Genomic DNA, 16,884 nt, shown 5'->3' with positions numbered 1-16,884 from the left:
CCCTAGGGACTACTTCTTTCCACTCTGCCCAGAGGAAGGCATTTTCAGATTTTGAAGGTCGACAGGTGGCCCGCCGAAACGTAAATTGGGTCCTTGATAGGTGGAACTCTCTCTTTAGGTTCCCTGAACTTAACACATCTTGGACGTTCTCCAACATTGGTTTGGATATTTGTTACTGTAGAATTTTACGTAGGCAGACCTGTTATTTAACATTTACTGTTTGCTCTTTTAATATTCATGTACTGGCAGACACGTTTATCTGACATTTACTGTTTACTTTGTTAATTTCCCTCATGTATTGAGACATACTCATCCATTTTCTGGCAATGTATTTTCTTTATTGTTCAAGACTTGTAAATTGATTCCACAACTGTAACATATTAACTGTCACTGTACACTCTATTTGTTCTTTGTTGTGAAGTTGCTTTTGTTGTTTATTTATTCATTGTTAAAACACAAACTACATTATATATTTTTATTATTTCCATGATTTTTTGTTAATTATCATATTCATTGAAATACAGTACTATTTCTTATATACCAGTCTTTTTGTTTTTTATTCGCTCTCTCTTACCATTAAGTTTTGTTCAAAAGGGCAACACAATTAGGATATCTTTTGATACCAGCCTAGAATAAGTATGAGGATTTAACTTTCTGATTAATTTTACAGCTTTTTGGATTCTTTGTTTTTCATGATATTAGTCCCCCACCATAGCTGTACCACTTTAAAAGGGGCAACCCACATCATCCATTAGCAGCCACACCCAAGAATACACTTGGAGATGCTTAATGGATGGAATGTTCAAGGTTAATGCATCTGAAGTGCTATGTCCATAATAAAAGCTTTTTGGTGTTAAATGGATGTTCTTGTTTACTTTTGTTCATGAGCCTGGCGCCAAAGGCACGGGGACAGTGTCCACCCAGGTCTCCTGTGCATGCGACCCCTGCATGCCTGTGCCCCTGACTTCATGACCATGACAAGAATCCTTGAGCATTCATGGCAATAATTGACATTGGGTATTTTCCCTTACTTATACAACAGGGCTATATAATATTTAATAAATACAAATACAAATACCCCAGTGTCTACAAGAAAAGAAAAATATCTGCCTCCTATCGTCACATCGACCCTTGGTTTCTCTTGGGGGTCTGGTGTTACTGATAGTACTCAACACATCAAGTCACCCTGTGAGCTGTCCTATTGAGGGTACAAATTCATCCCTGTCCTCATGAAAGGGTTACCTGCTACCACAGTGACATCCCCTATCCTGGGTATTAGTGTTTGCCCTGTGTTCGCATTCTGTTGTGTTTGCATAGCTGCTTGTTGCAATTGCCCTTTCTGGTGGGTGCATTTGCACTAACCCCTGATGTTGTGCCTGTTGTGCTTGCAGTGCCTGTGTATGATAAGATGTGTGATCCTGGGCAAAGCCCTCTCTTGCTTGTGTACTGTATGGCAGTGGATAATCTTCCCCCCCCCTTAAAGGTTGTCCATTTTGTTGCGCGTTTCCTCGGTTTCTACATACACGCGCAATATGCCCTGTCCCACAATTCCAAAGCACTGGGGATGGCCTTCTGACCAACCCTCCATTATGTCCTCCCTGAATATTCTCACTTCCACCCTGGGCATTTTCCAATCCACCTTGGGTGTTCTGAAATCCGCCTCCTCTTCTGCTGAAGCCTACACCTCTCCCTCATGGTCATAACCCATACCCACTTTGATCTACTGGGTGTACATTATTCACCTGTGATGCACCCGTTATTTCTTGCATTCCTCCCCCTTCTCCACTTGTCAATACTGCCACTTCTTTGACAATTTCTTCTGAACTAACTTGGCCTACACAATCTTTTTGTTCTCATCTTTCTTTCTGTTCTTCTCTTGCAATAACCGACAATGATGCACAATAGTTAATTGTATCTCAGCCCATGACTTCACTTCCATTCCTACTTGTTTTTTCATTTGTCTCTGTACCTGTTCTGGCAATCTCTGACACAAAATATCATGAAATAGTGCCACTGTTTTTTCCCATGGTTCACGCGTTTCAAGCTGCCATCTCTCTTGGGTATCCTGAATATAAGCAATAGGGTCCTCATCTTCTTTCATTTCACGTGTCATAATTGCACCCATATCAGACCTATCAGGATACTGTACTCTGAGGGACCTCCAAACATGTGCTGTATTTTGTGCTGTCACCCCCACATATCCCGCTCATCTCTAAACGTCATCAGCTCTCTCGCCAAGAATAGCTGCCAGTAGACCGTTTATGTCTCCCGTGGCCAGCGCGTTTCCCCCTGTCATTTTCTCTAATTCGTATATCTATTTCCCAGCCCCCAAAGTCAAACTAGGGAATTTGCATTTTAAGTTATCCTTATCCATCTTTGGCCATGGTCTTGCTTCCAACTTCCCTAGCAAGGGGAACTGTGAGAAACCCATCCCATAATCAGATCCCATTATTCATTCGCCTAATGCAGTGGTAATCGTCCCTATTCGTCTATGTGCTACTAACAACCTTAACCTGCTTACATAAGATGGAGATTCTCCTCTCTCACTACACAATCGTCTTTGGGGAAGTTCAGGATATGGTATGGGATCTGGTGTTCTTTCCTTAGGATGTTCCAGATCTGACCATCTTACCTCTTTGTCCAAACCTTGACTTGCCAAGGGTACGCATATACTGTACCCTCTCCCTCTTTCTCACGACCTAACTCTCTTTCCTCACCTGACATTGCTACACCCAGCTAGTGTGACTATCATCCTCCTCTTATCTATCTAAATTTAATCTACTCAAAGACAATGCTCTGCATTCATCACTAAACATGTTTTCCTCCTCATCCCGTGGTTTAGGTATCAGGGATCGGTTGCTGCTCCCCTCAGTTCCACAATCACTGTCCTGCCTTATTTGCTGATATATCTTATGAATCCTTTCTCCAATGCTTTCTGCATCATATCTTTCCTCTTCCTGTGCTACTTCTGGTATTTCTTGACTCTTTTCTCTCATCAGGAGAACTTCACTTATCGTGTCCCATTGCCTGTGTATGTCATTGCTTGATCTTAATCATTCTTTAAGAATGAGACTGGCATCAAGACCTCGCTGCCTTCTATTTTGTTTTATTTCTTTGTCCACTTCCCCTTTAATTCTCACATCCCTTCTTGTCCTATCTTCTTCTTGCCTTTATTATTTCCTTCTTACTTCTTGCCTTATTATTTCTTCTTCTCTCCTTCTGTGTCATCTTTTTTCCTTTGCTTTTTGTGCCTCTTCTTCCTCTCTCTCTCTTTCTCTTCCATCCCTTTCTTCTATCTCATTCTTTCTAGTGTCGTACTTACTTGGTTCCTCTGCCCGCTTTTCATGTTTTTCTTATTCTTCTCTATATATCTGTTTCTGGCGTTCCCTGCTTTTTCTTCCTAGCTCATCCTCCCTCAATCACTTTTCTCATTCCCCATCCTCCTTTTCTTGCTCGTCTTTGTCTTCCCTTTGCCTAACCTCCTCAACGCTTTTTCCATATAACTTGAGTAATAGCTGTCCTCCCATTAATTAGTTCTTAACGAGCGTTACCTCATCAGCCCTATCCTTCTCTCCTTTCCTTCTCTTAATCTCTCTGTCTATACCTGTTGATATATTCAATCTTTCGCCTCTTTCTTTTTATCTCATACAGACTTAAAGGCATCTTCCTACCTTTTGCTCTCTTCTGGACTGTCATCACTACTATAAGCAGGTGGTTCATACGTTGGGATACTATACCCCGCTGCTGCTTTTAAATCCTTTAAAGGATAAACTCGTATCTCCTCTGTATCTTTGCTCTTAATCTCGGATGAAGTAAGAGGAGCTGAGGGCTCAATGCCCTCCCCTTTATGCTGATTGAGCATCCACTCTTCCTGTACTTGGTCTTCTTTCTACTCTTGGTACATTTTCCAAAATTCTGAAACTGCCAGTCTTTTCTCTAATTTCATCCCTGTGTACGCAGAGTGCACATATGTGGTAATGTGTTGTAATACCGCATTTGACAATGATCCCCCTTGTGGCCATGGCATGAACATTTTATCAGCTTTACCCTTTACCCCTTCTACACTGTACTGTTTGAGCTTGGGTGCATGTCATGGGAATGTTTTATAAAGTTGCATGAGAGGAGTCTCCTCCATAATGACAAGTCGTAATTGACTGTCGATACTTACCAGATTGTTAATAAATCTCAACCTATATCAAAGGTTATCGCTCAACCCTCTTATTCTCAAAACAATAAATATGAGCAAGCACCATCAATCACTGCTCAACCCTCTTTTGTCTCAACAACCTATCTGCCTTCTGAAAAGCGCCAATCGTTCACTCAAAACAACACCACTTCTAACCTTCACAGCTTATTACCTCTCGACACTTCATACATCACATAATACTTAAAATAATAACACAATACACATTAATAACTTTCCTGATCACCTTCTCTTTTCCCTATAATCATTTATAGTAAGAGGTATTCTTTCCCCGCCTCCAATTATATTGCCCCATGCAGATTGATGTTATACTATGTGGCAATAGTGAAAAACCTATTAAGCGTCGGGATTGGTTAAGGGAAACATCCATATATACAATCATGTAGGAGCTAGGATTGTTATTGGCTGTCCTTTATTAGGTGGACAATTTATGCCTACCTCTTCAAACATGTAATTTAAGAAATAATAGTTACACTGTTTTTCATTGGTCTTTTAAGCTATAAGGTCCTTCATTATACGGATTGATACAATTGGTTGGCACGATGTTGCCATGTCTGGAACATTCATTTCATTTAGCAGCACGTAAGCCAAGACCCAGGTGCAAGAAGATAGGACATGAAGGTACCTCACCACCCAATTAACCCAACATCCCTCATCACCCATGCCTTCTGCATGAAATTGTCTTTGTACTTGGCCTTGCAGAGTTTTCTCGTCTTGGGAATGCATGGGAGTGAGGGCACTCGCTGTCATATCTGGAACTCCAAGTTCAAACTCTATTTCCATGCTTGGCTCACGTGACAAGAGACCAAGATTTGATCCATTCTGCAGCTTTTAAATGCTTTAAATGAATTAAAGCTTGGCATCCTTTGTGTTCTTTCTTGCACCTTAACGTGAAAGGATTCACCTTTTGCACACTTGTTCTCTTCAGAGTAGATAGCTGACCTCAATTTTCTAAGATCTTGACTTCAGGCCAGACATCCTTGCCACGCAGCTTCAGCAACCTGTTATTCTACTGCGACACAGCTTTTCATTCCCCTTTCATAGTTTTGGCTTATTTGTTTCATGATACCAATGTCCAGTTTCTATACAATGGAGGCTTCACCTGCATTCTATTCATGACTCATAGATAGTCTATACGATGACTTGATCTACCTTGCATTTCAGCGTCTGTACATTCTTTGAACTTCTGTTTTCTGCAGCACTTTGTTATTGTGTAATCTTCTTTTCCACTTTGATAGTCCACTCAATTCTTTACTTTGTCGTTTGTCCTCTAGGATCCATACATCGTCTTCATTCAGTATCTCGGGACGTCATGCACACTTTCTTATGATGTCATCAGGTCATATTCTTAGCGCTTTCTCATATTCCTTCAGGGAGTTCCTCCTGTAGGCTGTCATCAACTCAAGGGTACATTCCATAGGGTTGTCTCAATGGATATCTCCTTCCAAATATTTGCTGCGGTATTGGTACGATACCTGATGTCAGGCAAGGCACAGTCTCATGTCTCCAATACAAAGGAGGTAGAGGGCGAGATCTCCTGCGGATGTATACATCTCCTCCTCTACAAGGGGGTAGGGGAAGAAAGAAGGAAGGAAGATCTCCTGGGAGAAGGGAAACTTGGACACCATTTTAGGGAGGAAGGAGGTGTGACACTTGCGGAAAAGGGCATTGGGTGAGACCACCAGGTAAGGAGCTTCACAGGAGAGAGCACTGATCTCACCCAGCAGCTGGGCCATGGTGATGGCCACCAAGAAGACCGTTTTAAGGGTCAGGAACTTGACATGTACCTCACCCAAAGGTTCAAAAGGGGAGGACTACATAGTCCGCAGGACCAAAGGGAAATCCCAGGCGGCAAACCAGAGGCAGAAATGGGCCTAACCAATGTGAATCTCTTCAGGAGCCGCACCTCCAGATCCAGCAAACTGCATGTCCCAACCTCAGGACCCCCAAAAGAGCGGATAGCAGCCCACTGAGTGTGCAGGGTGGTGACGAAGAGCCCTATTTTGAACCCATCCTGGAGAAATTGTAGGACCGGAACACCTGAACGCAAAGTAGAGGGACACCCCTCAACCAGACACCAGGACATGAAGTGCTTCCAGTGCCTTTCATAGGCTCTCAGGGTAGAAGTGGGGTTCCAAGCCCATTGCCCTTGAGGAAACACCTGTCATAGATGTTTGCCATGAACAACATAAGATCAGCTCTGGATTTTAGATCACTAAAATAAGTGGAGGCAGCAGAGGCACTCCAAGTGATGAACTTCAGATTTGGAGTGCATGTGGAAGACGTGGCCAGTCTGGTCCGCAGATACAAACACATATTTCAAGGGGTTAGATGTTTGAAATGTCAGTCAATAAGACTACATTTTGATGAAACACTACAGCCAATGGCTTTAAAACATTGGTGAGTAGCATACCACTTAAGGAATAATTTGTGAGGGAAGACATCTTTGAGAAGGTGACGTCCCTACGCTCTGGATCGCCCCTATCAGCCATCAACTCCTGCTATTCAGTATTTGTTCTCTTGTCCCTATGCCAGGCTGGCCTTACTCTATTTCATCAAGAACTCAGGTAGGGGATCACAGGTAATCCATAGGTGGTTTTCCCCCACTACTAACATTGTGGAGGAACGCCATTACCATTATCCCAGAACCCTAGATTTAAAAGCAATGTACTGGTATGTTGTAATCACGGAAGCAGAAGGACAATCTTTCTCGCGTGTGTAGTGAGGAAGGGTTCTGTGTGCACTGTTCTCGGACAGTCCGTGTAGTGCTACTGGACGTGTGACACATGAATAGAGGAGACTGCATCAGGTAGAAATGGTGTGCATGGGGGTTTATCAATGTATTGTCAGTGACCGAGTAAAGTAACATTAGCTCGGCTGATAGGTTTCTATGCTGGAAAACTGTTGGCGTTTCTGGAAGGTTTTAAGGAGGGGCGATTTTGGTTTCAGGATGCTTTCTACCAGACTAAGGTTGCCATTTAGAGTTTCATTTAGAGTTTGGAAGTGTGGTAAAAAAAAGTTGCAGTATCGGGATTACCACCACTTTTACCATACCACCAAAATGAGACTCTAAAAAACGCCTCGCTTTGTGTTGAGGAAATTTCCTCCACACAAAACCATTACCGCATGCATTAATTAACGATTGCCATGGAGTCATATGTGACTCCAAAATGGAGAGTAACTGATGGGTCCGCATGACACTAAATCATGCAGACCCTTCCCGTGACCACATGCATACAGCAAGCGGTAACAGTATTTCCGTTTTTCTTGATAAGGCCTTCATAGTCACAACACTCTGCTAAATGACCAATGACAAGTCAACCGGCCGGGATGGGGCCAAATATGGCAGAGTGCTGTGCCAGGACAACACTAACCTTAAGGCTGGAGGGTCTAAAACAGTTGGCATGGGGGTAGAGGACATATATGAAGGTATGAAAGTAAGAGCATATTGCAAGGTTTAGAGGTGAAGAGAAAGAGGAGAGTGAACAGTTCTAGAATATGCATTTGCCTCCAACTTCAGAGAGAATTGTGCACATGAATTCTAATTTGGTCCTCCAAGGTCATTTGGAGTGTAGAAAGTCCTGATGATGATGGAAGCACCCAACATATATATATCTAACTTGCTAGAGCCTGGTTTGAGAGTGGTAAGAACGTTCACCATCAATTGAACCGCACTTGTCCGATGATGTCAAAGAACCTTGCTGAAAATCCAGAAAACCTGTTTCTTCTCATGTAGTTTGCTCATAAACGAAAATCGTTGTTAGGGTTAATTCAGCCAAAATATGTTTGCACAACAGCCATTTATTCCCTGCCTGCTCATAAACGACAGTCATTGTTATGGTTGACATAACCATTGCTGGTCCTATGATAACCTTCTGTCTCCTTTTTCTCCCAATGTTCACAGAGCTGCTATGCCCTTTGGAGGCTTTGAGAAAGCGTCACGGCTGGTAACATTCAAGCTCCCCAAGCTTGACCTGTCACCGTTGAACGATCCAACGTTCGCCATGATGCTCAATCCCCTGCGTCATAGGCGCTCCTTCAACAGGATGGCCCAAGGATGGACAGGCGAATACACCCCTATCGTGCTCTTTGCTCAGTCTGTCGACCACACAGCTCCAGAAACAGAAGACCTTTAGGTGGGGTGCTCTCCTGCACCAGCAGAAACATGGGGAGGAGGGTAAGGTAGAACTGTGCAAAGGCAGATCATGTATGGCGTCATTGGCTTCTGCAGTGTAACCCTTGCCTATGATGTCCTATTTATGTTCCTGCTTCTGTTACAGATCCACAATAAATAAAGCGAATTTGCAATCTCCTGTTGAAAAATGTTTGATTCCTGTATGTTCATCCTCCCTTCCACAGCCAATGAAAGGGAGACATTGACGTTTGATCGCCACCATTTCAGAAACGTAGTTCCACAACACTGCAGAGTTAATAAAGATTCTTCTTTTGAAACAGTCTACTCATTGTGTCACTACTTGACATGTAGCATCTTCTGTATGATTAAATAAACAACTTAAGTCAATTTAAGTGACTGCTGAAATACTGCCACTCTCTCTCTCTCTGTGTCCAGCGGAATGCCTCCCTATATATATTAAGGATGTTGGCCGGTATATGCATGCAGTCTGGCTTCATTGTCAAGAGGCTGAGGGTGGCACTGTCTTTGGGAACAATGATGGACTATTATTCTGTTGTTACACTTTAGGCTCTGAAACTCCACTTCATATCTAGGCGTGTGACGGTTCATGCACATTGGCGGTAGGCTCGTTTGTTTCCGCACCTTTCTGCCAATCAAATGGCGCATCTTAAGTCACATATCACTGTTTCTTGCAAGCTTGCTGCTTTCCAAGAAGCAGACCACAGCTCCTGCCTAAAACCTATCGGAAGTGTTCCTGCTTTCCAGAACCCAAGTTGCTTGTACATGCTTGATTTAGATGCTGTGTTTTTGTCTCTCTGCTGGTGTTTGTTTGGTTTGTTTTGTTAGATTGCCTCTATGTTGTTAGTTGCTCAAACATGGCACATTTTATGAAGTGCCAAGATAAAATATTGTTTTATTTGGTCTCAATCATAAATAAATATATATATATATATATATATATATATATATATATATATATATATATATATATATATATATATATATATATATATATATATAAATATATATGTTTATATATATATATACACATATATGTACATCATATTTATGTATAATTATATTAGTATGTCTATGCATTAATAAACTCAGCTTCTGCACAGCTATCATGAGACCCAGTGGAAAATTCTGGAAAGGAAAGCAAAGATTATCTCCAGAACAGTCCTTAGACCCCAGTGGTGTCTGATGCTGCAACCAATATGTCCTCAAATCCTAATCCTGATTATGTCCCAAACCATATACACAATCTTACAAACATGTTAGGGTCAGTGTTGTGAAAAATGAAATGAGCACCAAGCCATGTGTGAAGTAGGTTTGCAATCACGCATTCAAACCTTTTATCACAGGTGCATTTACCAAATATCTGGTCTTTTTTGTTCCTAAAATGCTCTTTGTTTTGATGCAAAGCGGGCTTGAATCCTCACTTGTTTTATGTGTATGCTTCCCCTTTCTCATAGGTGTGTTTTCCAAGGATTACACCATACTCAGAAGTCGAACTGTACAAAAAGAAGTAGTGGAACTATGCCCCCTGCTGGCCTGCCCACACTCCCCACAAACCCCAAATCGACACGCCCCCTCCCACGCGCAATACAAAGCACCAAACAAATGCGCCTGCTGTTTAAGGGAACATTCAGTGTACTGCAATGAAGTGCAAGTTTCAACTTCTTCCCACACTTTTATTTTAAAACAACCCCATTCTGGAACGGTATCTTTTTAAAATAAAAGTATAGGAACAGTAAAACATTATTTTAAAAAGTAGAGGAGCAGCGCTCCCAACCGCTCCCGACCACTGACTATGCTGTCCATCATGGAATGCCAACCCTCCGCCAGAAAATAATGTATATGTTTATTGTAGTTTTTGATAATATCGTTTACTCACTGCAACAAGTATAATGCTCGTATAATGACTTAAATATTGGAAGTGGTAATCAGAGATGAACATTGTAACTTTTTTAAAATAGCCAGTTTTACAATGTTAGCACAATTGAATAATGTTCTTATTTGTTTTTGCAAACACGCCCTTCAAGGTGACTTGTGTTCCTCTGATTATACAGCTGTGAGCAAGAGTGAGGCAGATAGAGAGATCGAAAGAGAGAGGAAAGAGAGCAAAGAGAGTGAGAGCCCGGGGTAAAAAAGAGTGCAAAATCGGTGCATAATATACCAGGAACAGCTAGTTTATATATAAAAGGCTAAGGATGTCTGTGTAAACACCATCCCCATACACAGAGCGAAGTTCCACCTCACGTGCAGTCAGTGCTGGAAGTGGAAAAAAGGAACTAGCAGTGCTCTGGCTGCACCCAAAAGGAAAAGAGGGGGATGCGGGGACAGGTCGCGGCCTGACGTTTGGTTTGCAATGTTCAATGGAAAATGGTGTATTGTGGCCAGGCTATCATTGGCTGCAATAATAAACCAATGGCACTGGATTCATCCCTATCAGACATATCAAAACAATATATCCATGAATATAAATCTTTGATACTACTGTGCATGCAAATTAAGCAAGATACTGTTTGACACATATCTCTTTAGAGCATGTTTATTAGTGTTATCGAAAGCACACAATTTCAACACAATTAAAAGTATAGTTTAAACATATTTTGATTGGAACTGTGTAGGGTATGCTACATTGTCAGTAGGTAAAAATGTAATTTTTAAATTACTGTACCTTTTCTCTTAATACTTTTACTTATAAGTTACCATAATTGAGCAAAACAGGGCATAGCAAATAGTTTCACTCATTCTCTTGCATGACCCAAGTAACTTCTCTGACCAAGGAGAAACAATTGTTTGCTCTGTCACAGTGTACCATAGATCCTAGTGTAGCGGACTGACTGGCTGTTGAGACTATATATTTCCCTGTCAAATAAAGTAATATAGGACTCAGGAAGGGACAATGCACCAATACTGAAATTCTGGGTGAGGGTTTTGGAATCAACTAATAGATGAGCACGAGAGTACACTATTTTCTTCCTACTCATTAAATCTGTCCCATTCCAAGGGTGCCACTTTTTCAAATAGTGCAATTAAGTTCACACTATTTGAAATAAGAACTCCAATGTTTGCAGTTAAATCAGAGTGGGGTTAAATAATTGACCAGGATCACACACTTCTACTAAACAGTGAAGCTAGGATTTTAACCCACTCTGCTAATTTGACCACCTACTTTCCAAGCTTTACTTGGTACAGCTATTTAAGTTTTGGATTTCAAGGCCCACAATATTACTGTCTTATAGAGGTTACTTACAAAACACACACATTGCACAGTAAAGCCACATGATAACCTATAAATCCTTATAGCAACATGTTTTTAAGCCAAAAGAATATCATTGTTATTTTAATTTTCACACCCTGAGTGGTAAACTATAAGAATGCATTTTCTTGCATCCCAGAATGCAATGAAGTGCAAAACTGAAATCTATTTAACCCCACTGTACTTTCAGTGATTTAAGAAAGGAAATAAAATACGTTGTGTAATAAACTGTTAGATATGTAGATTCTCTGTCACAAACCTCCAGCTCGTTGTTGTTCATGATGTTGAGAATATTTGATTAGTGACATAAAACAACGTTTTTTTTGTTGTCAATCTAGTAGACATCGCGGATAGCAACACATCTTTTAAGGGGTGCTTTGCGTTGCTCACTTTTACTAAGGGAACTGATGCTTTGCAAGTTCTTGCGAATGTGCCATCAGGCATAGGAAAGGCTCTGCCACAGATAAAAGAATGTGTTTGCAGGTCGTTAAAGTGCTGCCAAGTACTGGCGCTGTGTGTGTGTCTGAGCCTGGCCATGACTTGGCAAATTGGCAGTGCTGGAATGTCTGATCGAAGCCAATTCAATATTTGTCTCCGGAGAAAGGAAAAGCGTCCATGAGGTTTTTCTTGAGCCTTTGAACTAAAGGTGCGGTCTGTAAAAAGCCAGCGAACTACTGGTACGACATTACACTTCCATCTGTGCGTGCATTGGCATATAGGATATCTCCTGGATCCCACAAAGCCCTGTATGCGCAGCCCATCCTCCAGCTGCCATACACTGCAAGAGTATCTGCCTCAGGATGACCATCACAGCATGGGAAAATCCAGCACAGCCCCCACTGCCTCGGTACAGCGATGCAGCCACCAAACAAAGGACAGCAGGAGCCTCTGCCCCAAGCTGCAGCACAATGTACATACAACTAGGGCATGGCGGAACCTTAACAAAGAGGAACCATCCTGGTTTTAACCTGATTTGGTGAGTGGTATGAACTGCAGGACTATAGGCAAGCATATTAAATATACACAGTAAATGGTTTGTTGAGTGGCACCTTGTGAACTAGAACGTTCTGTTAACTAAGACTTCCTTGGTCGTAATAGTAACCGTTCTGGTTAAGAAATGCTGAAAACGAAAGGTTCGAAGCTGGATAACGGAGCAAAAAGGCCAGGAAGCTGTGCGATCAGCAATAAGGTCAGGAAGCTGTGCTATCAGCAAAAAGGTCAGGAAGATGAGCGATCAGCAAAAAGGTCAGGAAGCTGTGCTATCCAGAAATAGGCCAGGAAGCTGTGCTATCCACAAAAAGGCCAGGAAGCTGTGCCATCAGCAAAAAGGCCAGGAAGCTGTGCCATCAGCAAAAAGGCCAGGAAGCTGTTCTATCCAGAAAAAGTCCATGAAGCCGTGCTATCCGCAAAAGCCCAGGAAGCTGTGGTGTCCATGAAAAGGCCGGGAAGATGCGTGATCGGCAAAAAGGTCAGTAAGCTGTGCAATCGGCAAAAAGGCCAGAACGCTGCGCTATCCAGAAATAGGCCAGGAAGCTATGCTATCCACAAAAAGGCCATGAAGCTGTGCCATCAGCAAAAAGGCCCGGAAGCTGTTCTATCCTGAAAAAGTCCATGAAGCCGTTCCATCAGCAAAAAGGTCAGGAAGCTATGCTATCAGCAAAAAGGCCACGAAGATGAGTGATCGGCAAAAAGGTCAGTAAGCTGTGCGATCAGCAAAAAGGCCAGGAAGCTGTGCTATCCAGAAAATGGCCAGGAAGATGAGTGATCAGCAAAAAGGTCAGGAAGCTGTGCTATCCAGAAATAGGCCAGGAAGCTGTGCCATCAGCAAAAAGGCCAGGAAGCTGTTCTATCCAGAAAAAGTCCATGAAGCTGTGCTATCCGCAAAAGGCCAGGAAGCTGTGCTGTCCAGAAAAAGGCCAGGAAGCTGTGCTATTCACAAAAAGGCCAGGAAGCTGTGCCATCAGCAAAAAGGTCAGGAAGCTGTGCTATCAGCAAAAAGGTCAGTAAGCTCTGCGATCAGCAAAAAGGCCAGGAAGCTGTGCTATCAAGGAAAAGGCCAGGAAGCTGTGCTAGCCACAAAAAGGCCAGGAAGCTATGCCATCAGCAAAAAGGCCAGGACGATGTGCTATCCAGAAAAAGTCCATGAAGCCATGCTATCCACAAAAAGGCCAGGAAGCTGTGACATCAGCAAAAAGGCCAGGAAGCTGTGCTATCCAGAAAAAGTCCATGAAGCCATGCTATCTGCAAAAGGCCAGGAAGCTGTGCTATCCAGAAAAAGGCCAGGAAGCTGTGCTATTCACAAAAAGGCCAGGAAGATGTGTAAACAGCAAAAAGGCCAGGAAGCTGTGCTATCCAGAAAAAGGCCTTGGTGCTGAGCTATCCACAAAAAGGCCAGTATGCTGTGTGATCAGCAAAAAGACCAGAAAGCATCAGCAAAAAGGCCAGAAAGCATCAGCAAAAGGCCAGAAAGCATCAGCAAAAAGCTATGAAGCTGTGCTAGCAAGGAAAAGACCATCTAGCTGTCCTACCCAGAAAAAGGCCAGGAAGATGAGCGATCAGCAAAAAGGTCAGGAAGCTGCGCGATCAGCAAAAAGTTAAGGAACCTCTGCCATCCAGAAATAGGCCAGGAAGCTGTGCTATAAACAAAAAGGCCAGGAAGCGGTGCCATCAGCAAAAAGGCCTGGAAGATGTGCTATCCAGAAAAAGGCCAGGAAGCTGTGCTATCCGCAACAGGCCAGAAATCTGTGCTATCCAGAAAAAGGCCAAGAAGCTGTGCTATCCCCAAAAAGGCCAGGAAGCTGTGCCATCTACAAAAAGGTCAGGAAGCAGTGCTATCAGCAAAAAGGCCAGGAAGATGAGCGATCGGCAAAAAGGTCAGGAAGATGTGTGATCAGCAAAAAGGCTAGGAAGCTGTGCTATCCAGAAAAAGGCCAGGAAGATGTGCTATCCACAAAAAGGCCAGGAAGCTGTGCCATCAGCAAAAAGGCAAGGAAGATGTGCTATCCAGAAAAAGTCCATGAAGCTGTGCTATCTGCAAAAGGCCAGGAAGCTGTCCTACCCAGAAAAAGGACAGGAAGTTGTGTGGTCATCAAAAAGGCTAGCAAGCTGTGCGAACAGCAAAAAGGACAGGAAGCTGTGCTATTTGCAAAAAGGCCAGGATGCTGTGCAATCAGCAAAAAGGCGAGAAAGCATTAGCAAAAAGGCCAGGAAGCTGTGCTATCCACGAAAAGGCCAGAAAGCTGTGCTATACGCAAAAAGTCCAGGAAGCTGGGCGATCAGCAAAATGACCAGGAAGCTGTGCCATCAGCAAAACAGTTGGGAAGCTGTGCTATAAGCAAAAAGGCCAGCAAGCTTTACTATCAACAAAAAGGCCAGGAATCTGTAATACTCGCTAAAAGGCCAGGAAGCTGTGCTACTCGCTAAAAGGCCAAGAAGCTGTGCTAGCCACAAAAAGGCCAGAAAGCTGCGCTATCAGTAAAAAGGCGAGGAAGCTGTGCTATCAGTAAAAAGGCGAGGAAGCTGTGCTATCAGTAAAAAGGTCGGGAAGCTCTGCTATTAACAGAAAGAAAAGGCAAGGAAGATGTGCTATCCACAAAAAGGCTAGGAAACTGTGCTATCAGCAGAAAGATCAGGACGCAGTGCTGTCAGGAGAAAGGCCAGGAAGCTCTGCCATCAGCAAAACGGCCAGGAAGGCCAGGAAGCTCTGCCATCAGCAAAAAGGCCAGGAAGGCCAGGAAGCTCTGCCATCAGCAAAAAGGCCAGGAAGGTTTGCTCTCAGCAAAAATCTGTGCAGTCTTTTTGCTTTATCTGTCTCAGATAACCAACATTTGCTTAACTGGCATTCCTGATTAGGTGGCACCATGGGGTTCCCACTGCTGCCTGATAATCCAGCTTCTACTGTAATGTTTCTGCTTGCCACAAAATTTCCATCAGCTAGTGGCAGACAACGCATGCCTTGCCTGGCTGTCCCCTTGATAATGGGGTTATGTTGGCTTTAAGTTCCCAAAATGTGAACATTTCTGTCCTCATACACAAGCGTCAGAGAAGAGAAGGGAGACCCAGACACGCCTGCCATGACGTCCCTGATAGTGGCATTTTGAAACATCCGTAGAATTTCAGATATTGGTGCTAACATAGAAACAGCAAATGTAAATGATTTCGGAAAAGGAGTGGTCTCTGAGAATAACCCCAGTAATGTAACCAAAGAAGATGTCTTATGATTTATGAATTCTGCGTACCCTGAAGAATCGATAGTTATGCCCCACCACGCATTCTAAGAGATCTCTCTCAATATAATCCTTTTTGTTTTCTGGAAGGCAGCAGATATATGATGAAAAACGTGATTCTTCTTCCTTGGTACTGGTAGAGGCAGCAATGATGACATTGGGGCTCCTAAGCGTACAGGCATGTGTGCACCCAAGGTTCACTCTCATGCCCATCACCTCCAATGCCGCGAAGAGCGTGGGTGCTTGATTGAGGAACTCTGCTTCCAGTGTGCCGCCCCACCCCGTGTACACGGTCCGAGTCGGTAAACCTGAATGGCAGCGTAGAGGGTAGATATCCCACTGGCATGGTTGCTACACACAAGTTAATATTACTTTGCACAGGGGACACCAGATCTTAGTGCTTGCGCAAGACTTTTATGATTCACACCGCCATTTCACTGCCACGTGTTTCCAGCTCATGCCAGCGCTTCATCAGGGGTTAGTAAAACAATTGATAACATCGGCGTTCTCACTGTGGTAACTAAAGGAAAGGAGACAAAAAGAAAGTGGTGTACAATTATAAGAAATTGAATTAAAAAAAGAAGTGGTTGTCGAGGGAGCTGAAAACGGAGAGAAAGGTAGTAGGCGAATAGATGGGTTAGAAGGATTACTCATAGGTATGAGGGCGAGTGCGACATTAGTGTGTGCCATCATTTCTATTCACCCACAGGTTTCCTTCTCATGTGTACATAGTCTCTATGTGGAAAAGAGAAATGTAGCTTGAGTGATTTAAATATATTAAAAACATGAAAAACATACACAATCTGGTGAAGTTAGAATTGCCGTGTTATGTAAAACAACCATTGACAAAGCCAATAGGTCTGGTTTTGCAAATGTAGAGGGTACCATTTTCATGTAAAGCACCCACAGGACAAAAACATCGGACCCTCTACCTTTGCACAGCTGGAAACTATTGGGTTTGGCGATGCTTATTATTGTAAGTTTGCCTTTCAAGATAATTCCAAATGCTTCCACTCCCATAATGTCTGCCATTTGCTGGGTTTCCTGCATC

At 42.9% G+C, this 16,884-nt stretch overlaps 1 protein-coding gene across 1 annotated transcript in view; it reads left to right on the top strand.

The window, feature by feature from the left end:
* Positions 1 to 8,656, top strand: part of MYOZ2 (myozenin 2) — a 257,211-nt gene extending 248,555 nt beyond the window's left edge. Inside the window, exon 6 of the mRNA XM_069630686.1 lies at positions 8,109 to 8,656. Coding sequence (XP_069486787.1) covers positions 8,109 to 8,340 — 232 coding nt within the window. The 3' untranslated portion in view covers positions 8,341 to 8,656. The remainder of the gene's footprint in view (positions 1 to 8,108) is intronic.
* Positions 8,657 to 16,884: the final 8,228 nt, after the last annotated feature.

This window comes from Ambystoma mexicanum, chromosome 6q (assembly GCF_040938575.1).
Source record: "Ambystoma mexicanum isolate Mex_15411 chromosome 6q, UKY_AmexF1_1, whole genome shotgun sequence".
In the NCBI taxonomy this organism is placed as follows: Eukaryota; Metazoa; Chordata; class Amphibia; order Caudata; family Ambystomatidae; genus Ambystoma; species Ambystoma mexicanum.
Note: the sequence above shows the minus strand (reverse complement) of the source record. Positions and strands in the feature narration are given on the sequence as shown.